We start from the raw sequence: 25,730 nt of genomic DNA, 5'->3' as shown, positions 1-25,730 counted from the left end.
ATGCCCTACAGGGGAACCGGACCTGGCAGCTTGTTCCCCGTCTTCGGCATGCTAACGTGATCACCGGGAAGTGTGTCTACAAGTACAAGCTGCGCCCCGGATGGCACTCTGGATCTCTACAAGGCCTGTTGGGTTGTCCGTGTTTTAGACAACATGCTAGCATCGGCTTCACCAACACCTTCGCCCCGGTTGTCAAACCCGAGACGATCCGGACTGTTCTCCAGCATGCGGTCTCTCGTGCATGACCCGTGCATCAGATGGATGTCTCCAACGCCTTCCTTCATGGTCATCTTGATGAGCAGGTCTTCTGTTAGTAGCCGACAGGATTCTAGGATCCGAACATCATAGATCATATGTGTCTACTTTCTCTCTCATTATATAGACTCAAGAACGTTCCCCGTGCTTGGTACCAACGCATCGTGGTGTTTCTTAATCGCTTCCGCTCCACACGCTCCGATGCTTTGTTGTTGTGTACCACCATGGTGCTGACACGGCATTTTTGCTCCTCTATGTCGACGACATCATCATGACAGCCTGCACGCCTGGCCTCCACTATCAGCTCACTGATCATCTTTGCACTGAGTTTGCCATCAAGGATCTCGGTCTCTTGCACTACTTCCTCGGTGGTGAGGTGGTGCGCCGCGGCAATGGCTTCTTTCTCCATCAGCGTAAGTATGCCCATGAGCTCCTCGAGCACGCCGGAATGCTTAACTGCAAACCTGCATCTATGCCAGTCGATGCGAAGGCCAAGCTATCAGCCACTAACGGTTCTCCTGCTCCCGATGGACCTTTTTACCGGTCCATTGTTGGTGCTCTTCAATACCTTACTCTTACTCAACCGGAGCTGCAATATGCAGTCCAACAAGTGTGCTTTCATATGCATGCTCCGTGTGATGCTCACTAGACTGTAGTGAAGCAGATTCTTTGGTACATTCGGGGGTCTATGGACCTTGGCATCACGTTGCACGCCTCCACCTCCACCGACATCACTTCTTACTCGGATGCTAACTGGGTCGGCTGCCCGAACATTCGCCGCTCCACCTCGGGCTATTGTGTCTTCATTGGACCATCACTCCTTTCTTGGTCGTTCAAGCAACAACATATGGTCTCCCATTCCAGTGCGGAGGTTGAGATTCGCATCGTGGCCAACATCGTCTCCGAGTGTTCATGGCTTCGCCAATTACTTCTTGAGCTATCGTGTCATGTTGATAAGGCTACGGTGGTCTACTGCGACAACGTGTCTGGTGTCTACCTCTCCGCCCCACTACTAGAAAAAAAGCTATTAGTGGCACACCTATTTTGCCTATTAATGGCGCACTATAGGTGCGCCACTGTTATCACACCACTACTAATAAATAGTAATGGCGCACCCCTAGTGCAGCACTGTAAATATACATAACAGTGGCGCACCGCCTGGTGCGCCATTAGTAGGCCCAGAAGTGCGCCATTGCTGTGGGTTTACTAATGGCGCACTTTTAGATGGTGCGCCACTACTATGAATATTAGGATTTTTTTTTGCTTTTCTTATATTTTCACAGGTTACAAAATACATTACAGCACAAAATATAAGTGATGCAGAAGAAAGTGATACATATTCTATACAATAAAATATCATCACATCATCTCGAAAATAGCGATACATAGTGATGTAGAAGTAATCATCATAGTCAATGAGACATTATATAACAAAAGTTGGTCACTAGTTATAATCACAACTCCTCCTCATCATCATCGTCAACTCTAACACATTGTAGTACATTATCACATCATCTCGAAAATAGCTAATAATCATCGTAGTCATTACCACCAATACTATTTAATAAATTATAGCACATCATCACATTAACACATTGTAGCACATCATTACATTAACACATTGTAGCACATAATAACACATTGAATCTAGGACCTACTCCTCTGCTTAGGTAGAATATCAAAAAACAAGATAGGCCCTGACTCTCCATTATGGAGAATGGAGATCATCATGTCTTCAATTCTTGGCCTACGCACAGTGTTGCTTCCAAGTAGCTCTCTAGGATAGACCATACATTTTATCCAATCTTTGATTGTCATGACTTCATCGGTTTTAGAAATCCAGTATGGACAGGAGTAAATCAGATACCTAGGCTGACCCGGCCGTACTGGTCGTATCATCATAACATCAACACGACCTCTTGGTAACATCAGATGAGGCACACAATCTTCCGGGATTTTCTGTTGAAAAACATAGTATTAGCTTTGTAGCTAGCAATGTAGTTTAGTTTTACAAGAATTTATGCAAAAGATGCATGGATGTCGTAATATTAGAAAATCTTACTATGCAATCTCCATGCATGTTACCATAGTTCACCACATGCTCTAGTGGCACATATTGACCATAATGTTGGGAAGTTTGCTGATTGGTATTATAATTCTCAAGATCAATGATAAATTGGACAAGATGATGTATCTCCTCACAAGTTATTTCTGCTTCATCATTGTAGTAATAGGTTCTGTCTACCATTTTCCGTACATTTTTTGAAGAATGAAAATAAGCTGTCAATGGAAATAAGTTGTCAACTATTTTTAAATAAACAATATAAATTAGTTAATAAATGTGGTTGAGAAACTCACATAATGGTATAATTGAAGGTGTCTGCACATCGACCCAGATGTCGATATTACCTTCAATTTCATCTTCCGGACGAATATCAAAGGTGATAAGCATATTAGGCTCAAATGCATAAGTCTTGCATAGTGCTACCCAAGTTTTGCATTAAAAAAGGAGTATGTGTTTGCATTATACAATTTTACGGCAAAAGTATATCCATGCTCGGTCCTCAAGTGAACTATCTTTACCTCCATAGTTTCTTCAGTACTGAAACCAATTTTATCCAACACATAATATCTTGCATGACAGGGGATACACTAGTAGAATAGTAAAAAAATAAATTATAAGTTGAAGCAAAAGAAGTCATGCTTAATTACGAAAAAGACTTATTGTTGTGACTTACTGTATCCACTTCGAAGTCCTCATCCAGCATGATGCTGAAGCGCCTATCATCAACTAGGAAAGGCGTGTCGCAAAGGTCGCGCTTGTCTTGGAAGTATTCGCACATAACGTATTCATCGTCACACGATAATTCCTACAACTGAGAAAATTTGGGCATGACATTTACTAAAAAGTGGAGATATGGAGCGTCTGAAATTTGCCGGAACAGAAATGAATCAACATTCCGACAAAACAAGCAAAGCTACCAAACATGAAGAGCACTCGTTCTGTGCAATATATTACATGTATACCTCTCTCGGTAACATAGTTCATGGCAAGTAAAAGTAAGATGAATGATACCTCTCTCGGTACCATGGCACAATAGTAATATTAGCATGTAAAATGTAAAAGTAAGATGAATGATACCTCTCTCGGTACCATGGTTCATGGCAAGTCAAGCAATGCATAAAGAAAGACTAATTTATTTCTCCCTGCATTGTACAAGGCCTTTAGAAGCTCTCATGTTGATGGAAGAATCTACTATGGACATAAACCCATTTTACTGGAAAATGGATAGAAGTAAACAATAATATTCTTCTATGTTTCACTGGAAGGGGTCGGCCTCTTTATTGTAGACAATACTTTATCACAAGTCGGTGATTCATTCAAACTCTAATACGATCTTTAAACTGACCGGACTCTTTCCTAGCAAAAATTACTTGATCAACTAGGTCTCTGATAAGGGACAACACACCATGTTTGATTGGTTGTCCCACATACATAACTTCTCTCCCTTTTCTGAAAAATAGGTTGCCCGCAAGTTGTAACTTGTCAATACTACTAGAAAAATTTCGCGGGCTCACAGATCTAGATCTACCCCTGAGGCCGATACAAATTCCCATTGGTAAATGTGCCGGCAGTCCTAATTAACCAGGGGCGCAGCGCCTCTAATCCAGTGGAGGATAGCAGTACTAGTAATTCCAATGAGTGGAGGTTACAGAGTATTTACATCGGAACTAGGGCTTCCATTTGGGTTTTGGGGCAGGCAAAGATCATGCATTGTAAGTTGTACTTGTATTGCCTGATAAACAACAACATCAGCAGCATCATGCTTTTCTGTAATTAACAGGTTGCTGCTGGATGCATAGGCAAGAGGGCAAGCTTCAGGTAACTTTTACTGACAAAGGTGGGTAAAAACATCTTCTTGCCTCGGTTCCTCTAAGAGCATGAAAAATATTACTACTGTGGGTAGGCTTAGCTCACAAGTATATGTTGGTAGAGCTAATGATGCACCCCCCAGCATGAAGTGAAGCTCAAGGCTTGCATGTGTGGTGTGAAAAGCTGGTCAGTTTTCTACACGGATGATGAAAAGGACTGCAAAAATTGACAGGAAAAACATGATTTTAAAGTTATCTCAGGATATCTTTGCATTCATCAATTCTATGTAAAAAATGATGGCTCGGTGTTATGTATTATATCCTCTTTTCAGAAGGTTGATGAGTGCTTGCATATCCAAAATGACAGCTACATTGAGATGTCAGTTTATCAGTGTTTCGTACTTGGATATTAGCCCAGATTTGGAGCAATATGTCCATGTGATAATTCATACATGTGGTGCTAACTAGTTTGCACGGTCAGAAAATCAAGCACTTTATGATCTACTATAATTCAGACTCAATAGCTCGGCATGTCAACTACTTGTGTGATTGTGATTTTTACATTCGTTTCATCACAAGCATTACCTGCACTGGTGTGCTTGCAATTTCATTTAGGAATCAAGACAACTGATCTTAACGGAAATGTAGCTCTCTTGATTACAGGGCACACTTTCTTTGAGGAATGAGATAGAAATTGAGCGACCAAGTATAGCGGGTATAGCGATTCGGCCAGACAACAAGATCACAACAACTGCTGGTTGGGATCACAGGTTTGTCCCCCATTCTTAGCTTTTATCGCTGACCAGGTTATAGGTGAGACTCATGGTATATGTGAGACTCCCCTGATTAATTCTGCCAGGGAGCCGAAGCATGGGAACCCCGAACAGAGGGCTTCAGGGGAAATTTGATCTTTTGACATCTCTAGTTTTTCAAAATTTCTACACGGATGATGAAAAGGACTGCAAAAATTGACTGCTAGCATGGACTACACACACATAGTACAATCTAGAGTATGTACTAATAGCCAAGGCAGAAAAGAATTACAGACTAAGGAATCTTTGAAAATGAAGAATTTCGTGTGGTAATTGTTTCAAAAATGCGGGGGGGGGGGGGGGGGGGGGGGAGGGGTGAGGAGGGGGCGAACCTCGCGGCCGAAGGAGGGGAGCGCGGGTTTCTGGCGGCGGTGGGGAGAGGCAGGGAGCGGGGAGGGCGCGGTGCGAGGTAGACGGTGGCGCAGCGGTGAGGGGGGAGCAGGGGGTTCAGCCAGCGGCGGCAGGTGCGGTGGGGGAGGTGGCCGGAGGGCCAGCCGGCGGCGGCAGGTGCGGTTGGAGGGGCGGCCGGAGGGCTCGCGCGAGAGCGGGAGTTTCGCTGGATTGGATCGGGAGGAGAGCCATGAGGGGAGGGGAGCGGGAGTTTTTTTTCACTTCTGGTTATCAATGGCGCACCCACCTAAGAATGCGCCATTGGTAACCAGGGTTACTAATGACGCACCTGGTAAAAATGCGTCATTAGTAGTTTTGAAAAAAAAAACTGAAAAAACAATTGTTAGTTCTGGCGCACCGTGGATGTGGTACGCCATTACTAGTTAAAACTAGTAATGACGCACTTCCCCTGGTGCGCCACTGATATGTCTAGGAAAGGGTGTGGGGCCAGGACAAATATAGCAATGACGCACCACACACAAGGTGCGCCATTAGTAATATGGACACTAATGGTGCGTCACTGCTATATAGCAGTAGCGCACCACATACATGGTGCGCCATTAATGTCCATATTAGCTATAGCCCTTTTTCTAGTAGTGCCCGCTCCATTCACCATCGCCGGACCAAGTATATTAAGCTGGATATTTATTTCATTTGGAAACATGTGGCTCTTGGCCATGTCCGTGTCTTACACATCCCTACTGCCCAACAATTTACAGATATCATGACCAAGGGCTTACACACGGTGTCGTCTGAAGACTTCGGTCCAGTCCTTGCATCAGCACGGGTGAAACTTCGAATGCGCCGGGGGAGGGGGTGTTGAGTATATTTCACATGTATCTTATATACCTCGCTCAGCTCCTACTTCCTTGTATAGTTGAGGTTTTGACTCACCTTATACATCATATATATAGATGCGCTTGCATCCAATCAATACATCGAACATTACATCCTATTCCTGTACAATCATCTTACACCCAGCATTGCCTCATAATAACCCCAGCCTAAACCATCTCCTGGTCGATGCTCAAAGGGAGGCAAACCATAAAGAAGCACCAAAAGGAGACACAACCTCGCCGCAGGTGCCATGGAGCCGCCGCTGCCTGCTTACAGGCAGAAGTAGCCGCCGTTGTACTTGCCGCCCTTCATTTGCTGGCCGACCTTCCTCACCGTCACCAAAGTCAGCACGCACGGGGTCCACTCTTCTGCCAGCCGCACCCTTGCCAGCCACCACCACCCACTCCGACTTGAGCACCTCCAGCAGGCTCTCCCGCAGCTCGATCTTGCGCACGGACTCGACCCTCCGACGGTCCGCCTCGTCCACCAGCACGTCCCGGCCAACGCCATCACCAGCTCGGCGTCCGCCGCGAGAGCAGCAACCTGGGCGGTGAAATAATCATCGGCGAGGGAGCTGCCCGTGTCCGAGGAGCGCTCATCGACGTCGGACGAGCAATCAGAGCTCAGATTTAGGTGACGGGAGTGGGCCGAGGACTTGGCGTTGGCGAGGGGGGATTAGGCGTAGCGGTCGGCGGGGTAGAGGTAGCGGTGGTGGAGCTTTGTGACGAGCGTGAGCAGCTGCGGGCGGCGGTGGTAGCGGTTTCATGGTGTGGAGCACGGAGGACAAATCAATCTCGTGCAGGCAAACCTGCGAGATGTAGGCGGTATCGCTGCGGTGGTACACGATAACCGCCTCCTTTGTCATAAGGTTGAGCCGAATGAGCCCAACTCTACCAACATATAAGATCACGGTGCTGTTGGGAAACGTCGCATGGGAAACAAAAATTTTCCTACGCGCACGAAAACCTATCATGGTGATGTCCATCTACGAGAGGGGATGAGTGATCTACGTACCCTTGTAGATCGTACAGCAGAAGCGTTAGAGAACGCGGTTGATGTAGTGGAACGTCCTCACGTCCCTCGATCCGCCCCGCGAACAATCCCGCGATCAGTCCCACGATCTAGTACCGAACGGACGGCACCTCCGCGTTCAGCACACGTACAGCTCGACGATGATCTCGGCCTTCTTGATCCAGCAAGAGAGACGGAGAGGTAGAAGAGTTCTCCGGCAGCGTGACGGCGCTCCGGAGGTTGGTGATGATCTTGTCTCAGCAGGGCTCCGCCCGAGCTCCGCAGAAACGCGATCTAGAGGAAAAACTATGGAGGTATGTGGTCGGGCAGCCGTGAGAAAGTCGTCCCAAATCAGCCCTAATTGCTCCATATATATAGGAGGAGGGAGGGGGACCTTGCCTTGGGGTCCAAGGGACCCTCAAGGGGTCGGCCGAGCCAAGGGGGGGAGGACTCCCCCCCCAAACCGAGTTGGACTTGGTTTGGTGGGAGGAGTCCCCCTCCGTTCCCACTTCCTCCCTCTTTTTTTTCTTTTCCTTTGATTCTTTATTCTTGGCGCATAGGCTCCCTTGGGGCTGTCCCACCAGCCCACTAAGGGCTGGTGTGTCTCCCCAAAGCCTATGGGCTTCCCCGGGGTGGGTTGCCCCCCCCCGGTGAACTCCCGGAACCCATTCGTCATTCCCGGTACATTCCCGGTAACTCCGAAAACCTTCCGGTAATCAAATGAGGTCATCCTATATATCAATCTTCGTTTCCGGACCATTCCGGAAACCCTCGTGACGTCCGTGATCTCATCCGGGACTCCGAACAACATTCGGTAACCAACCATATAACTCAAATACGCATAAAACAACGTCGAACCTTAAGTGTGCAGACCCTGCAGGTTCGAGAACTATGTAGACATGACCCGAGAGACTCCTCGGTCAATATCCAACAGCGGGACCTGGATGCCCATATTGGATCCTACATATTCTACGAAGATCTTATCGTTTGAACCTCAGTGCCAAGGATTCGTATAATCCCGTATGCTATTCCCTTTGTCCTTCGGTATGTTACTTGCCTGAGATTCGATCGTCAGTATCCGCATACCTATTTCAATCTCGTTTACCGGCAAGTCTCTTTACTCGTTCCGTAATACAAGATCCAGCAACTTACACTAAGTTACATTGCTTGCAAGGCTTGTGTGTGATGTTGTATTACCGAGTGGGCCCCGAGATACCTCTCCGTCATACGGAGTGACAAATCCCAGTCTTGATCCATACTAACTCAACTAACACCTTCGGAGATACCTGTAGAGCATCTTTATAGTCACCCAGTTACGTTGCGACGTTTGATACACACAAAGCATTCCTCCGGTGTCAGTGAGTTATATGATCTCATGGTCATAGGAATAAATACTTGACACGCAGAAAACGGTAGCAACAAAATGACACGATCAACATGCTACGTCTATTAGTTTGGGTCTAGTCCATCACGTGATTCTCCCAATGACGTGATCCAGTTATCAAGCAACAACACCTTGTTCATAATCAGAAGACACTGACTATCATCGATCAACTTGCTAGCCAACTAGAGGCATGCTAGGGACGGTGTTTTGTCTATGTATCCACACATGTAAATGAGTCTTCATTCAATACAATTATAGCATGGATAATAAACTATTATCTTGATACAGGAATTATAATAATAACTATACATTTATTATTGCCTCTAGGGCATAATTCCAACAGTCTCCCACTTGCACTAGAGTCAATAATCTAGCCTTCACATCACCATGTGAATTACATTGTAATAAATCTAACACCCATACAGTTCTGGTGTCGATCATGTTTTGGCCGTGGAAGAGGTTTAGTCAGCGGGTCTGCTACATTCAGATCCGTGTGCACTTTGCATATATTTACGTCCTCCTCCTCGACGTAGTCGCGGATGAGGTTGAAGCGTCGTTTGATGTGTCTGGTCTTCTTGTGAAACCTTGGTTCCTTTGCTAAGGCAATGGCACCAGTGTTGTCACAGAACAAGGTTATTGGATCCAGTGCACTTGGCACCACTCCAAGATCCGTCATGAACTGCTTCATCCAGACACCCTCCTTAGCCGCCTCCGAGGCAGCCATGTACTCTGCTTCACATGTAGAATCTGCTACGACGCTTTGCTTGGAACTGCACCAGCTTACTGCACCCCCATTAAGAATAAATACGTATCCGGTTTGCGACTTAGAGTCGTCCGGATCTGTGTCAAAGCTTGCATCGACGTAACCTTTTACGGCGAGCTCTTCGTCACCTCCATACACGAGAAACATCTCCTTAGTCCTTTTCAGGTACTTCAGGATATTCTTGACCGCTGTCCAGTGATCCACTCCTGGATTACTCTGGAACCTACCTGCGATACTTATGGCTAGGCTAACATCCGGGCTAGTGCACAACATCGCATACATGATAGAACCTATGGCTGAAGCATAGGGGACGGAGCGCATTTGCTCTCTATCTTCATCAGTTGCTGGGCACTGAGTCTTACTCAATCTCGTACCTTGTAAAACTGGCAAGAACCCTTTCTTGGACTGTTCCATTTTGAACCTTTTCAAAACTTTATCAAGGTATGTGCTTTGTGAAAGTCCTATCAGGCGTTTTGATCTATCCCTATAGATCTTAATGCCTAGAATGTAAGCAGCTTCTCCTAGGTCCTTCATAGAGAAACTTTTATTCAAGTAACCTTTTATGCTCTCCAAAAGCTCTACGTTGTTTCCAATCAGTAATATGTCATCCACATATAATATTAGAAACGCCACAGAGCTCCCACTCACTTTCTTGTAAATACAAGATTCTCCAACCACTTGTATAAACCCAAATGCTTTGATCACCTCATCAAAGCGTTTGTTCCAACTCCGAGATGCTTGCACCAGTCCATAAATGGATCGCTGGAGCTTGCACACTTTGTCAGCATTTTAGGATCGACAAAACCTTCGGGTTGCATCATATACAACTCTTCCTTAAGGAAACCGTTAAGGAACGCCGTTTTGACATCCATCTGCCAGATTTCATAATCGAAAAATGCAGCTATTGCTAACATGATTCTGACGGACTTAAGCATCGCTACGGGTGAGAAGGTCTCATCATAGTCAACTCCTGGAACTTGTGAAAAACCCTTTGCCACAAGTCGAGCTTTATAAACGGTCACATTACCGTCAGCGTCCGTCTTCTTCTTAAAGATCCATTTGTTCTGAATAGCCTTGCGGCCCTCAGGCAGTATCTCCAAAGTCCACACTTTGTTCTCATACATGGATCCTATCTCGGATTTCATGGCTTCTAGCCATTTGTTGGAATCTGGGCCCACCATTGCTTCTTCATAATTCGCAGGTTCATTGTTGTCTAACAACATGATTGATAAGACGGGATTACCGTACCACTCTGGAGCAGCACGTGATCTCGTCGACCTGCGTGGTTCAACAGAAACTTGAACTGGAGTTTCATGATCATCATCATTAACTTCCTCCTCAACCGGCGTCGCAATGACAGAGGTTTCCCCTTGCCCTGCGCCACCATCCAGAGGGATGAGAGGTTCGACAACCTCGTCAAGTTCTATCTTCCTCCCACTCAATTCTCTCGAGAGAAACTCCTTCTCGAGAAAAGTTCCGTTCTTAGCAACAAACACTTTTGCCTTCGGATTTGAGATAGAAGGTGTACCCAACTGTCTCTTTTGGGTAACCTATGAAGACGCATTTTTCCTCTTTGGGTTCCAGCTTTTCAGGCTGAAGCTTTTTAACATAAGCATCACATCCCCAAACTTTAAGAAACGACAACTTTGGCCTTTTGCCATACCACAGTTCGTATGGTGTTGTCTCAACGGATTTTGATGGTGCCCTATTTAAAGTGAATGCAGCTGTTTCTAATGCATAACCCCAAAAAGATAACGGCAAATCAGTAAGAGACATCATAGATCGCACCATCTCTAACAAAGTACGATTGCAACGTTCGGACACACCATTACGCTGTGGTGTTCCAGGCGGTGTTAACTGCGAAACAATTCCACATTGTCTTAAGTGAGCACGAAACTCGAAACTCAGATATTCACCCCCATGATCAGACCGTAGGAACTTGATCTTCTTGTTACGATGATTTTCCACTTCACTCTGAAATTGCTTGAACTTTTCAAATGTTTCAGACTTGTGCTTCATCAAGTAGACATAACCATATCTACTTAAATTGTCACTGAAGGTGAGGAAATAACGATATCCGCCGCGTGCCTCTATGCTCATTGGACCACACACATCGGTATGTATGATTTCCAACAAGTCACTTGCACGCTCCATTGTTCCGGAGAACGGAGGCTTAGTCATCTTGCCCATGAGGCATGGTTCGCACGTGTCAAGTGAATCAAAGTCAAGTGACTCCAAAAGTCCATCAGCATGGAGTTTCTTCATGCGCTTTACACCAATATGACCCAAGCGGCAGTGCCACAAAAATATGGCGCTATCATTGTTTACTCTAACTCTTTTGGTCTCAATGTTATGTACATGCGTATCGCTATCAAGATTCAATATGAACAATCCTCTCACATTCGGTGCATGACCATAAAAGATGTTACTCATAGAAATAGAACAACCATTATTCTCAGACTTTAAAAGAGTAACCGTCTCGCAATAAACAAGATCCAGATATAATGTTCATGCTCAACGCAGGCACTAAATAACAATGATTTAAGTTCATCACTAATCCCGATGGTAGCTGAAGTGACATTGTGCTGACGGCGATTGCATCAACCTTGGAACCATTTCCTACGCGCATCGTCACTTCGTCTTTTGCCAGCCTTCGTCTATTCCGCAGTTCTTGTTTCGAGTTGCAAATGTGAGCAACAGAACCGGTATCGAATACCCAGGCACTACTACGAGAGCCGGTTAAGTACACATCAATAACATGTATATCAAATATACCTGATTTTTCTTTGCCCGCCTTCTTATCTGCCAGATACTTGGGGCAATTGCGCTTCCAGTGACCCATACCCTTGCAATAGAAGCACTCTGTTTCAGGCTTAGGTCCAGCCTTGGGTTTCTTCGGCGGATTGGCAACAGGCTTGCCGCTCTTCTTCGAATTGCCCTTCTTGCCTTTGCCGTTTCTCTTGAAACTAGTGGTCTTGCTCACCATCAACACTTGATGCTCTTTACGGAGTTCAGACTCTGCGACTTTCAGCATCGCAAACAACTCGCCGGGAGACTTGTTCATCCCTTGCATGTTGTAGTTCAACACAAAGCCTTTATAGCTTGGCGGCAGTAATTGGAGGATTCTGTCAGTGATAGCTTCTTGCGGGAGTTCAATCCCCAGTTCAGCTAGACAGTTTGAGTACCCAGACATTTTGAGCACATGTTCACTGACAGACGAGTTTTCCTCCATCTTGCAAGCATAGAATTTATCGGAGGTCTCATACCTCTCGATCCGGGCGTTCTTCTGAAAGATAAACTTCAACTCCTGGAACATCTCAAATGCTCCATGACGCTCAAAGCGACGTTGAAGTCCCGGTTCTAAGCCATACAAGACTGCACATTGAACTATTGAGTAGTCCTCCATACGCGCTAACCAAGCGTTCTTAACATCCTGACCAGCCGTAGCGGGTGGTTCATCTCCTAGCGCAGCATTAAGGAGATAATCCTTCTTCCCAGCTTGTAAGATTAGCTTAAGATTACGAGCCCAGTCTACAAAGTTGCTTCCATCATCTTTCAATTTAGCTTTCTCTAGGAACGTATTAAAAATTCAGGATGACACTTGCGTGAGCCATGATCTACAACACAAATATATTCAAAGTGGACTTAGACTATGTTCAAGATAATTAGAGTTCAACTTAATCAAATTATATGCTAAACTCCCACTCAAAAAGTACATCTCTCTAGTCATTTGAGTGGTTCATGATCCACTTACACTAGCTCAAGTCCGATCATCACGTGAGTTGAGTATAGTTTCAGTGGTAAGCATCCCTATGCTAATCATATCAACTATATGATTCATGATCGACCTTTCGGTCTCATGTGTTCCGAGGCCATGTCTGCACATGCTAGGCTCGTCAAGCTTAACCCGAGTGTTCCGCGTGCGCAACTGTTTTGCACCCGTTGTATGTGAACGTTGAGTCTATCACACCCGATCATCACGTGGTGTCTCGAAACGACGAACTGTAGCAACGGTGCACAGTCGGGGAGAACACAATTTCGTCTTGGAATTTTAGTGAGAGATCACCTCATAATGCTACCGTCGTTCTAAGCAAAATAAGGTGCATAAAAGGATTAACATCACATGCAATTCATAAGTGACATGATATGGCCATCATCACGTGCTTCTTGATCTCCATCACCAAAGCACCGACACGATCTTCTTGTCACCGGCGCCACACCATGATCATCCATCAACGTGTTGCCATCGGGGTTGTCGTGCTACTTATGCTATTACTACTAAAGCTACATCCTAGCAAAATAGTAAACGCATCTGCAAGCACAAACGTTAGTATAAAGACAACCCTATGGCTCCTGCCGGTTGCCGTACCATCGACGTGCAAGTCGATATTTCTATTACAACATGATCATCTCATACATCCAATATATCACATCACATCATTGGCCATATCACATCACAATCATACCCTGCAAAAACAAGTTAGACGTCCTCTAATTTTGTTGTTGCATGTTTTACGTGGTGACCAAGGGTATCTAGTAGGATCGCATCTTACTTACGCAAACACCACAACGGAGATATATGAGTTGCTATTTAACCTCATCCAAGGACCTCCTCGGTCAAATCCGATTCAACTAAAGTTGGAGAAACCGTCACTTGCCAGTCATCTTTGAGCAAAAGGGGGTTACTCGTAACGATGAAACCAGTCTCTCGTAAGCGTACGAGTAATGTCGGTCCAAGCCGCTTCAATCCAACAATATCGCGGAATCAAGAAAAGACTAAGGAGGGCAGCAAAACGCACATCACCGCCCACAAAAACTTTTGTGTTCTACTCGAGAAGACATCTACGCATGAACCTAGCTCATGATGCCACTGTTGGGGAACGTCGCATGGGAAACAAAAATTTTCCTACGCGCACGAAGACCTATCATGGTGATGTCCATCTACGAGAGGGGATGAGTGATCTACGTACCCTTGTAGATCGTACAGCAGAAGCGTTAGAGAACGCGGTTGATGTAGTGGAACGTCCTCACGTCCCTCGATCCGCCCCGCGAACAATCCCGCGATCAGTCCCACGATCTAGTACCGAACGGACGGCACCTCCCCGTTGAGCACACGTACAGCTCGACGATGATCTCGGCCTTCTTGATCCAGCAAGAGAGACGGAGAGGTAGAAGAGTTCTCCGGCAGCGTGACGGCGCTCCGGAGGTTGGTGATGATCTTGTCTCAGCAGGGCTCCGCCCGAGCTCCGCAGAAACGCGATCTAGAGGAAAAACTATGGAGGTATGTGGTCGGGCAGCCGTGAGAAAGTCGTCCCAAATCAGCCCTAATTGCTCCATATATATAGGAGGAGGGAGGGGGAGCTTGCCTTGGGGTCCAAGGGACCCTCAAGGGGTCGGCCGAGCCAAGGGGGGGAGGACTCCCCCCCCAAACCGAGTTGGACTTGCTTTGGTGGGAGGAGTCCCCCTCCCTTCCCACTTCCTCCCTCTTTTTTTTTCTTTTCCTTTGATTCTTTATTCTTGGCGCATAGGCTCCCTTGGGGCTGTCCCACCAGCCCACTAAGGGCTGGTGTGTCTCCCCAAAGCCTATGGGCTTCCCCGGGGTGTGTTGCCCCCCCGGTGAACTCCCGGAACCCATTCGTCATTCCCGGTACATTCCCGGTAACTCCGAAAACCTTCCGGTAATCAAATGAGGTCATCCTATATATCAATCTTCGTTTCCGGACCATTCCGGAAACCCTCATGACGTCCGTGATCTCATCCGGGACTCCGAACAACATTCGGTAACCAACCATATAACTCAAATACGCATAAAACAACGTCGAACCTTAAGTGTGCAGACCCTGCGGGTTCGAGAACTATGTAGACATGACCCGAGAGACTCCTCGGTCAATATCCAACAGCGGGACCTCGATGCCCATATTGGATCCTACATATTCTACGAAAATCTTATCGTTTGAACCTCAGTGCCAAGGATTTGTATAATCCCGTATGCTATTCCCTTTGTCCTTCGGTATGTTACTTGCATGAGATTCGATCGTCAGTATCCGCATACCTATTTCAATCTCGTTTACCGGCAAGTCTCTTTACTCGTTCCGTAATACAAGATCCAGCAACTTACACTAAGTTACATTGCTTGCAAGGCTTGTGTGTGATGTTGTATTACCGAGTGGGCCCCGAGATACCTCTCCGTCATACGGAGTGACAAATCCCAGTCTTGATCCATACTAACTCAACTAACACCTTCGGAGATACCTGTAGAGCATCTTTATAGTCACCCAGTTACGTTGCGACGTTTGATACACACAAAGCATTCCTCCGGTGTCAGTGAGTTATATGATCTCATGGTCATAGGAATAAATACTTGACATGCAGAAAACAGTAGCAACAAAATGACACGATCAACATGCTACGTCTATTAGTTTGGGTCTAGTCCATCACGTGATTCTCCCAATGACGTGATCCAGTTATCAAGCAACAACACCTTGTTCATAATCAGAAGACACTGACTATCATCGATCAACTGGCTAGCCAACTAGAGGCATGCTAGGGACGGTGTTTTGTCTATGTATCCACACATGTAAATGAGTCTTCATTCAATACAATTATAGCATGGATAATAAACTATTATCTTGATACAGGAATTATAATAATAACTATACATTTATTATTGCCTCTAGGGCATAATTCCAACAGGTGCCACTCCTCAGCCGGAACCCCTCGAACTGAACTGAGCTGTGCACGCCCCAGTCCTGCTTGTCTATCAGCACCTGCCTGACCCATCTCGGTGGCTCCCCCTCGACGGGGGGTGACATGGTCCACATGGATATCACTTGGGTCTTCGAGAGAACCACCTTGAGCCTCCCGTCCACCGAAGAAGCCAGGAGGAGCCCCCTGTGGCTCATAGAGGTCGTCATTCTGCTAGTGCAGCCCCGTGGCAGATCAATCATGGAGGCCTCCATGGTGTCGGCGTCCACGGCGACGATATACGGTTCCGGGCTAGACAGGTACCTCAACGGCAGCAGCGGCTCCAGGGTGCACAGCCAGTGGACGGTGCGGCCCATGACCAAGGGGTAGGAGTCGTGGAACTGCTTGGACTGGCGGCGGGGGAGCGCGGCACGGATGGGGCCCCAACGGCCCTCCCTGAAGGAGTAAATCTGGATGCAGAGGCGCTCGTCGGCGACGAGGATCTCGAAGGCGCGGTCGTTGTCTTCGACGGAGAGGAGCGCGTGCTTGCGGTAGTCGCGGATGGAGACAGATGGGAGGACGGAGACGACGCCAGTGAAGGAGTGGCAGACGCGGAGGACGCTGCCGGGGGGCCCCTCCTCGATGGACTGGCCGAAGAGGGGGCTGGGGCGGAGGCGGCGGAGCACGACGAGGCCGTCGCGGGAGGCGACGGGCTCGAAGTCTAGGGTGTCGTTGAAGCCGCGGAGCACGGAGGGCTCGTCGGCGCTGAACAACGCGGACGGGGCTGTCGGCATCGCTGTCCTCCGCCTTGTAGGAGACCCCGCGGAGGAGGGACGGGTCCTAGCCGGAGTTGGCCCGGTCGAGGGCCGGCGGAGCTGTGGCCGGGTGCTAGGAGGAGCCGGTCGGTGGAGAGGAGGGGCAGGGGGCGGAGGAGGCCGGGGGAGGCTGGCGCGGGGCGGCCCTGGCAGCGGTGGGGCGTATCCGATTCGGGGGTGAGGGGCTTTCTTGCAAATCTAAAACGTTTTTCCACTTGATGCTCGAAAATGAAGGGACTTTTTCGCAAAAAATCCACAAAGGACGGCAGAAGCGCACCGCGCTTTATTATTAGGGGAGATGTAGGGTGTGTGCGTTGTCATTGCTTGGCTCTGATGGTAGGAACATGTTTGTGCTGTAGAGGCTCGCTGGATCTGAAGAGATACTGCCTCTCCCGGATGTGAGTCGACCTCGCAACTATACTGTTAGCAGTGGTAGAGGGAATGGGGGGGTGTGGGGGGGGGGGGGGGCGGGGGCCAGACCCCCCCATGGTCCCCCCCAACTAACTGTAGAGGGGATTAGTATTAATATTATGGGCTTAATCATCTGGCTACAATATTATATATGAGCTTAATTACTCTCAAGCCCAAAACGCAAGGGAAGGAAGCCACCAGGCTGCATGTATCGCTCCAGGAATCACGTACGTAGCCCAATGCCCAGAGGTAAATGTAATGAAACTGTTGTTGTCATTGATCTCTTGGAGTCTTGGTCTCTTCTCTCTTGGATATATAGTTGGATGGCTCATGGCTGCTGTCGTTGACTCATTGGGAGCTTGGGATGGTTTTTCTTTACTGTCATTGTGATGGCTACTGTCTACACTACAACCTACAGGTTCATACATATTTACGTATTTATTTTTTACTAATGTGAGAACTTCATAGGTCATGAGGAAGAGGAAGATACCACTCATAAGTAATTTTTTCAAGCCAATTACTACAAACTCTACAGTTGAAAATGCAAATGCAACCATGATGGTAGATGCCATAGATCAACCCATTGGTCATAATGCCACCAATCTCAGTTCAGTTGATATGCCACCCCCTGAGCAAAATATTGAGGCATCTGTGAAAGTTCTAGAACAACAAAGAATCGGAAGCACACCGTTTGAGCGAGACCCTGGAAAGTGCAAACAGATTTGGGAACTTCCTCTTGAGAAGAAAAATGAAGCACGGCAATTCTATATTTCTGAAGGTCGATACATGCCATACATGAGAGAGTATCCATATAATGATGATCCACCAAAACATCATCGGCGTTTCCAGTACAGTTGGTTCAAGGATTTTGAATGGCTCGAGTTTTCACCTTACACAAAGCGTGCATATTGCTTCCATTGTTTCCTCTTCTCAAGAAAGCCAATTGGGAAGTGCGGCTCAGAAACATTTATTGTATTGGGCTTTGATAGGTGGAAGAAGGGTTTATATATGAGCGTTTCGTTGATGTCATTCATGTGAATGACACTCTTGCATTGACTCTTAAGGAGACAATTTGCACTAGCCTAGCAGATAACAATTTAGATGTGGAAGATATCAGAGGTCAAGCCTATGACGGGGTGAGCAATATGCGAGGGGAGTGGAATGGATTGAAGGCTTTAATTCTGAAGGAGTCCCCTTATGCATACTACATTCAATGTATGGTGCATCAACTTCAATTGGCCCTTGTTGCAGCTTCTCGTGAGGTACATGAAGTGCATAATTTTTTTCAACATGCCAATTTTGTCATAAATGTTGTTAGTGCTTCACCTAAACGCAATGATGAGTTACTAGCAAACCAAGCCGCCGAGATTGCACGTGAAATTGAACTCGGGGAGCTTGATACGGGAAAAGGGGCAAACCAGATAGGCTCTTTACAGAGACCAGCAGATACTAGATGGAGTTCACACTTCAAGTCAATTCAGAGCTTAAGAAAGATGTTTGGTGCTACAGTTACAGTCCTGCGAAGTATAGCGAATGATCGTTCGGTCACAAAATATTCCCGTGGAGATGCTGGAGGCTCCCTAAGGATAATTGTTTCTTTTGATTTTGTTTTCATTTTGCACCTCATGGAGAGGATTATGAAAATCACAGATGTCTTATGCCAAACACTCCAGAAGAAATCTTTGGACATTTTGAATGCATTAGATACACTATCGAACACTAAGGTGCTCCTTGCTGATCTAAGAGAAGAAGGATGTGAACCTCTCGTAGAGGAGGTTAAGAACTTTTGTACGAAGCACGAAGTTGAGATCCCCGATATGAGTCGCAAGTACGTCCCTTTCCTCTATTTGTATAATAGAATAATATATTAATCACACATGCTTTACTAACACATATATTGTATTTGTAATTTGCAGGTATGTTGATGTTACTAAGTCTCGGAATAAACATAATAACATCACCGTGCTTCACCACTACAAAGCTGATGTGTTTAATGTGGCGATCGATCAACAATTGGTGGAGCTAAATGACCGTTTTAGTGTTCAAACTACAGAGCTGATGACACTCTGCGCATCATTGGATCCAAGGCATGAGTCATTTGACATGTCAAAGATTTGCAGGCTTGTGGAAAAAAATTATCCAACGGATTTTTCTAATCAAGAGCAGGCCCATCTAGAGTCACAACTTCCACACTATCAGTTAGATGTTCACAACCATTCAGAACTGAAATCTTCGTCATCACTTGCTGATTTGACCGTTGCATTGCATAAAACAGGTAAAGCTTCTGTGTATCCAATGGTTGATAGATTATTGCGATTGATCATCACTCTCCCGGTGTCAACTGCAACTGTGGAGAGAGCTTTTTCATCAATGAAGGTTATCAAAACGCGTCTCCGAAGTGAAATGAGTGATGATTTTCTTCGACATTACATGGTTGTATACATTGAAAAGGAAATAGCTGCAAAGTTCAATGTTAATGAGATTATTGATTTATTCGATCGACCGGCTGGGGGCGTAGATCTTCGTTCAAACTAGTAGAAATGTAGTTTTTGTTGTTGTAAAGCTTATACTATTACATCTTTGATACACTATAATATTCAAGACTTTAAATATTTTTAAGTTATGTCTTTTGTGTGTTTCAATGTGTTCTTCGCCCCCCTATGTTGAAATCCTGGCTCCGCCCCCGACTGTTAGCATGGGCACCAAGAATTCAATCGAAACCTTATCGAAGGTATGGTTATTGGACCGGACCGCCTCAGGTATCTCTTTTTTATCTTCTTTTTATGACATGGCTCCAGGTATCTCTTGTTGCACGGTGTGGTTGCCATTGGTTTCTCAAGTATGTTACCACATGCCTGCTAACAACCTGGAAGTATTTCAGATTGCTCTGAAGGAATACAACCCCCTACACCATGAAAGAGGTTTCCACTCGAAGCTGAATGCTCTGGTGAAGGATAGCCTGCAATTCGGGTACGGTTTTGAGTTCTTACTTGGGTTTTGCTACTTGGCTGGCTTACCAAGAGACTATATATGAGAAGTTCTCATTGATTCAACTTCATTTTGCAGGTCAGTCGCCCCACCCTACGCTGTGAAGGACGCCGCCCGCCTCGACTCATTCAGCGAGCCACAAATACCAGCATAACAGCATTGCAGGTTCCCTGGGAGAACATGTTCATGAGCCAGAGGGAGAAGGCCAGAGACGCCGACCGAATCTACGCGTTCAGCGAGCCGCAGAGGACGACGACGACAACACCGTCGTTCCGAGCTCCGAGAGACAGGCCCCCGAGCCAGCCCAGGGAGAAGAAGCTCCCGAGCTAGCCCAAGGAGAAGAAGGCGTCGCCCAGCATCTCCGAGGAGTGGGAGAAGTTCATCATCATCGACGACAACGACGACTTCTGCACCCATGTCTCCTCCTCCAGCTCCAGGGCCCCGTTATTCCACAGGCCTCCGGTGGTCTCCACGCTGCTGTCTCCGGTGAAGCCGCTCGACGAGAAAACCTCCAGGATCCTGGAGCGGCTGGAGGCCCCCAAGGCCAAGAAGTAGAGGGCCGGCAAACCGCCCGGCGCTGGCGCTGCAACGGCGTCCGGCCACGGCGGTGGTGGTGGCAGTAGCATGCTGGTCAAGAAGCCGCTGCTACCGTTTGAGCCCAGCGCTAGCCAGCCACTCAAGCCCTCCTTCAACAGGGTACGGCGGAAGGCCGTCTCTTAGACCTCCAGTTCACTCTGCTGTGCTCTGTGCAGATTACTTGGTATCTTCGCCATATCAATACATTCCTTTTAGGAAAAGTTAAAGTTCATGAGCCTTCTCGAGTAGAGCAACTCCAAATCCAGCACTTTTGCATCCAATGTCCAATGCTATGCGAATATTTTTACCCCAGTCAAGATCAGGTGCCATCTACGTGACAAACAAAATATCATGTAAATTGTGTTAAGCACACTAAGTAATATTCCCTCCATTATTTTGATTTGTACTAAATCAGCGACACTTATTTTGGGATGGAAGGAGTACAAAATATAATAATATTTGTGTTTCATTTACAAAAAATGTAAACAATCTTCCATTTTAAGTTTTAGGCAAAGTAAACTAATTTGTTCCATTACGCGTTATTGTGTAAGAATAAATTTTTTGAATCCGTATACCAGGACACTCAGTGCAGATCAGTGGTAAATGACCTTCGAAAAAACAGGAAAGCTATCGACAAATGAACCTAAGAGACTGAAGATGAAAATCATCTAAGCAGATCACAGCTAAGACATTAATTATCCTCTACGCAGAATAGTTCAATCTTTAAAAAGAACAGAGCTATGTGTATAGATTTCCCAAATAATTTGTTCCATATCGACAATTATAATACTCATTTGTTACTGCACTTATTTAGTGTTCAATCAGTTGGCAATGTGCAGAAATTGATTTAATATCATTTCCCAGTAGTAAACTGTATGAGTGCTAGAGCTCCTTCTGCATACAACTACCTTGCATCAAAAGCAAATGTAAAAGATCCACCGATTGTTACCTCATCAATTGTGTCGATATAATGTCTTGCGCCGCCTTTGAACTCTGATTCTTCCGGCGGGAAAACAAGGTGCTCGCCGGTCCGATTCAGCCAGCTGTGGTCCTTGGCATAGCTTGACAACCTAGGATGTCCAACATTCCCATACCAAACCTGCACAGGTAAGTGCATAACGACAGTTCAGAGTTCAGACCCACAAGAACAACCTAGTAAAGCAGAGGAAGGAAAACATCATGATTTTTCATAAAATTATGCTCGACCCCCTCACATTCTCCTTCCTCTCCGGCCATGGAGCACGCAGCTTGTACTCCTTTGGCAGCGACACCAGGCATGTGACCAGCGACCTCGGGCAGCTCCGCTCGTGGTGCTTCTGGCTCCCATCTCCATCGAAATCCACGCAAGGGGTGTAGTGGTGCTCATAGAGGCCGTCATTCTGCTAGTGCAGCCCCGCGGCAGATCAATCACGGAGGCCTCCATGGTGTCGGCGTCCACGGCGACAATATACGGTTCCGGGCCAGACAGGTACCTCAACGGCGGCAGCGGCTCCGGGTTGCACAGCCAGTGGACGGTGCGGCCGATGACCAAGGGGTAGGAGTCGTGGAACAGCCTGGACTGGCGGCGGGGGAGCGCGGCGCGGACAGCCCCAGCGGCCCTCCCTGGAGGAGTAAATCTGGATGCGGAGGCGCTCGTCGACGACGAGGAGCTCGTCGGCGGGGCTGTGGCCGGTGCTAGGAGGAGCCGGTCGGTGGAGAGGAGGGCCAAGGGGGCGGAGGAGGCCGGGGGAGGCGCGAGGGTGGCTGGCGCGGAGCGGCCCTGGCGGCGGTGGGGCGGATCCGATCCGAGGGGCTTTCTTGCAAATCTAAAACGTTTTTCCACTTAATCAGGGACTGCGGGTTGAATGTTCGAAAATGAAGGGAATTTTTCGCAAAAAGCCACGACGGACGGCAGAAGCGCTGCGCGCTTTATTATTAGGGGAGATTTCTTGTCAAACGTGCGTAACTATATTAGGAGCTGATATAGGGCATGAATGCATGTAGTAACTGTGAGTTATCAAGACCTCTAGAACTATAAGTAAGTTTGGAGTCAATAGCTCCTATGCGACATGTTTGAGCTGAATTGAAATAATTATGCCATAGTATATGAAAATAACTCCCGTGCTATATTTTTTATGGCAAGTATAGCTCCTATGTGACATGGTCCTCTTTAACCATAAAACATAAGACACAAGGGGTTAGCGATTTGAGTTATGACACGGGACCCACTGTTATCCACATCAACATGGGACCTACAACTTACTTATATATGTGCGGGACTCACAACTTATCCACATAAGCATGTCTGTGCTCATCAACGTGCCCGAGCCAGCCACGAGCCCGAGCCGGCCCCATTGCTTGCCCTTCCCCTTTCCTTTCCCCCACCCTGTTATTTCTCTTCTCAGCGATGAAGCGCGGTAACACCGGCCAGCGAGTGATGTCTAGCTCGACTTCGCACTCCCGCCAATCATGGTGGCAGTACGGTCCAGTGTCGTTGCCAAGATGCCCCGATTGCCCACGCATGGAGCTTTTGAAGCATTTGAATTGTATGAAGAAGAAGATGGCAACCGTGGGCGCGAGTTCGTGAAATGCTTGAGCAGGCCACAACCAGGGCCGGTTAGATATGTGTACTTCACCAATCGTATGGTCTAATTTCTCCCGATTTCTGTCTTTTTTCTGTTGAATTTGACCAGTGGATCTAGGGTTTATGTGGCGCCGACCACTGTTTTTCAGGTTTTGAAGAAATGTGGGCATTTTGAGTAGCTCGATGAGTACGTTGAGAGGTTAAAATTGGAGGCATCAATCCAAGAGCTTAATTTTGGTGGGGGCGCTTGCTACGGAACCCACCCCTCATTTGGCGGCTGACAGAGCCGATCCAATGATCGACAATGCTGAACTGAATGGGGAACTAAAGAAAATAAACAAGAAACTAAAGTAGATGATCGATTTGATCAGCAAGCAGGTATGATGACTGGAGCATTTTATTGTTGTATCATTCCTACGGGTTTGTTTTACTTGATGTTCATCAATCACTAGAAGTTGTTAGAGTTTCAGTTAGTGTGTCAAGCTAGTTTCAGGGGTCCCTAGTTTCAGATAGTGTGTCTAGCTAGTAGTTTGAGTTAGTCCGTGGAGCATTTGCTAGCTGAATTTGTGCCAATCAAAACTTTCATGAATTCTTGTAATGACTCTGATTCTAGTTATATTTATAGCCCCTAATGAATAAAATGCAACAATTCATGAAGTATATCTCTTCTGTCCCTGGATTATTTGCTTCCCCTGATAATAAAATACAATAATTTGGTCTCCTCTGTCACATACACTTGCAGCCCCTTCTTCAGTTAACAAAGATTTCGGTGGAGTGTTGAGGGTAAAAAAAAGTTATTGGACCGTGGGCTCATGATGACTCCAAGAAAAAGCAAGCCCAAAGAAAAAACAAGCCCACCCGCTTGGTGCACCCATATTGCTTCGGCAAAAAAATGTCGTGCATTAAATTTTATGATGGGTCATTTTTTGATACACAATGTAAATATATAAAACATTTTGTGATAGACAATGTTTATGGATAAATTAATGAAGAAAATAAAAGGGCTCTCACGTGCACCATTGCATGTACCATAACATGTCTGTTTTCGATAAATTAATCGAATCATTTTTTAAGGAGGATAGATAGATCCATTCATGCATGGCTGCCTGAACACATGTATGCATTGTAATTTGTTCTTTTTTTTCTTTACATATTTGGTGCTTGTCCATTATTGTTGATTCTTCTAATACATGAACTAGATAGATTCTTTGTATGCACGAACATGGTTGCATGTCCATGGTTGCATCTTACTTTTATTACTAACACATAGATCAACTAGATAGAACATCAAGCACGACATTAATTTTCTAGATAGAACAACATCAATATAGTAGCATAGATAGTACCATTGCATGAACTAGATAGAAAATTAACCCAAGATCAACCTAAGCACAACATAGAAACATAGATAGGGGTACCTGACGGGGATATGTACCTAAGATAGGGTCATAGACCTGACCTACATGTCCTACCTAAGGGCTCCTCATGAAAGACTTGAAGACTACAAGGAAGACTCCGACTGGATAGCCATCGCGTCTAAATCACTCGGTACGGAATTCACATGGAGAATATCCCACTTCACTCGACAATTAAATTCCACTCGGAAGAACCAGAAGTCAGTCGGCGCAGAAGACTAGAAGCCACTCCAGGGAGGCTGACGGGTGACCATTCAGCTGGCCGTCATAAGTAACAATTATTATGTACGTTATCAGTAATGTATGCCTTTAAACTCCACTGATCGAACCCTTGGTTGCCGAGCCTTTACGAGGGGTAACACACTCTATATAAGCCACCCCTCCCCTTTGGCACAAGGGTTCGCACTCCCTATAACACACATATTCCACTCGACACAAAGCTCTAGAGCAGTGAGACATAGAGCTGTTACCTCCATGAGAGGGGCCTGAACTCATACATCGAGTGTACAAGCTTGCCGTAGCTAGGACTCTCCATTGGTACCCTACACCTCTACTGTCAGGGTCAATCCCACGACAGTTGGCGTCCACCGTGGGGCAGGCGTCTAGGCGACTTCCGGCAAGTTTGCAATTTTTCGTCTTCAACATGTCTTTCGTCGGCTGTATGTCTTCGGGCCACGAGATCCGTTTCGGCGCCCTCATCTTCATCGCCGATGATTCAACATGGCTTCAGGAGGCGCCTCTGGACGTTGAGGCGCTCCCGATCCGTGGGGCAACGGACTTCAGTGCAGGTTCCCGTGGCGTCCTTCTTCGTCACCCGTCGACTCCATTGTCGACCACTCTCCCCGTTGCAGTCCTCGTCCAATGTCTAATCCACTCGGTATAAATTCACTCGGAGGACTCCTCTTCCACTCGATAGCGCGCGAAGCTAGTCGACACAGAAGGTCAGAAGCCAC

General features: G+C 46.6%; 1 protein-coding gene and 1 pseudogene across 1 annotated transcript; both read right to left on the bottom strand.

Annotated features, from left to right (window-relative positions):
* Window positions 1–349: 349 nt before the first annotated feature.
* On the bottom strand, window positions 350–20,996 carry LOC123405025 (annotated as a pseudogene).
* Window positions 20,864–21,916, bottom strand: LOC123405023 (probable methyltransferase PMT28). Its single transcript, XM_045098894.1, has 2 exons — window positions 21,749–21,916; window positions 20,864–21,129 (listed from the first exon to the last, which is right to left on the bottom strand). Exons 1-2 carry the CDS (start codon window positions 21,914–21,916, stop codon window positions 21,022–21,024), a joined length of 276 nt encoding a protein of 91 aa, XP_044954829.1. The 3' UTR covers window positions 20,864–21,021.
* Between the last annotated feature and the right edge of the window lie 3,814 nt (window positions 21,917–25,730).

The sequence above is a fragment of the Hordeum vulgare genome, chromosome 6H (genome assembly GCF_904849725.1).
Source record: "Hordeum vulgare subsp. vulgare chromosome 6H, MorexV3_pseudomolecules_assembly, whole genome shotgun sequence".
NCBI lineage: Eukaryota > Viridiplantae > Streptophyta > Magnoliopsida > Poales > Poaceae > Hordeum > Hordeum vulgare.
This window is presented reverse-complemented; position numbering and strand designations above follow the sequence as displayed.

What these genes read in the sequence shown, in the direction of transcription:
- LOC123405023 (XM_045098894.1), bottom strand. Translation starts at nt 21,916, where the DNA reads ATGCACTTACCTGTGCAGGTTTGGTATGGGAATGTTGGACATCCTAGG. An exon ending in ATATCGACACAATTGATGAG is followed by an intron (nt 21,130 to 21,748) that starts GTAACAATCGGT and finishes TTTGTCACGTAG; the next exon opens with ATGGCACCTGATCTTGACTG.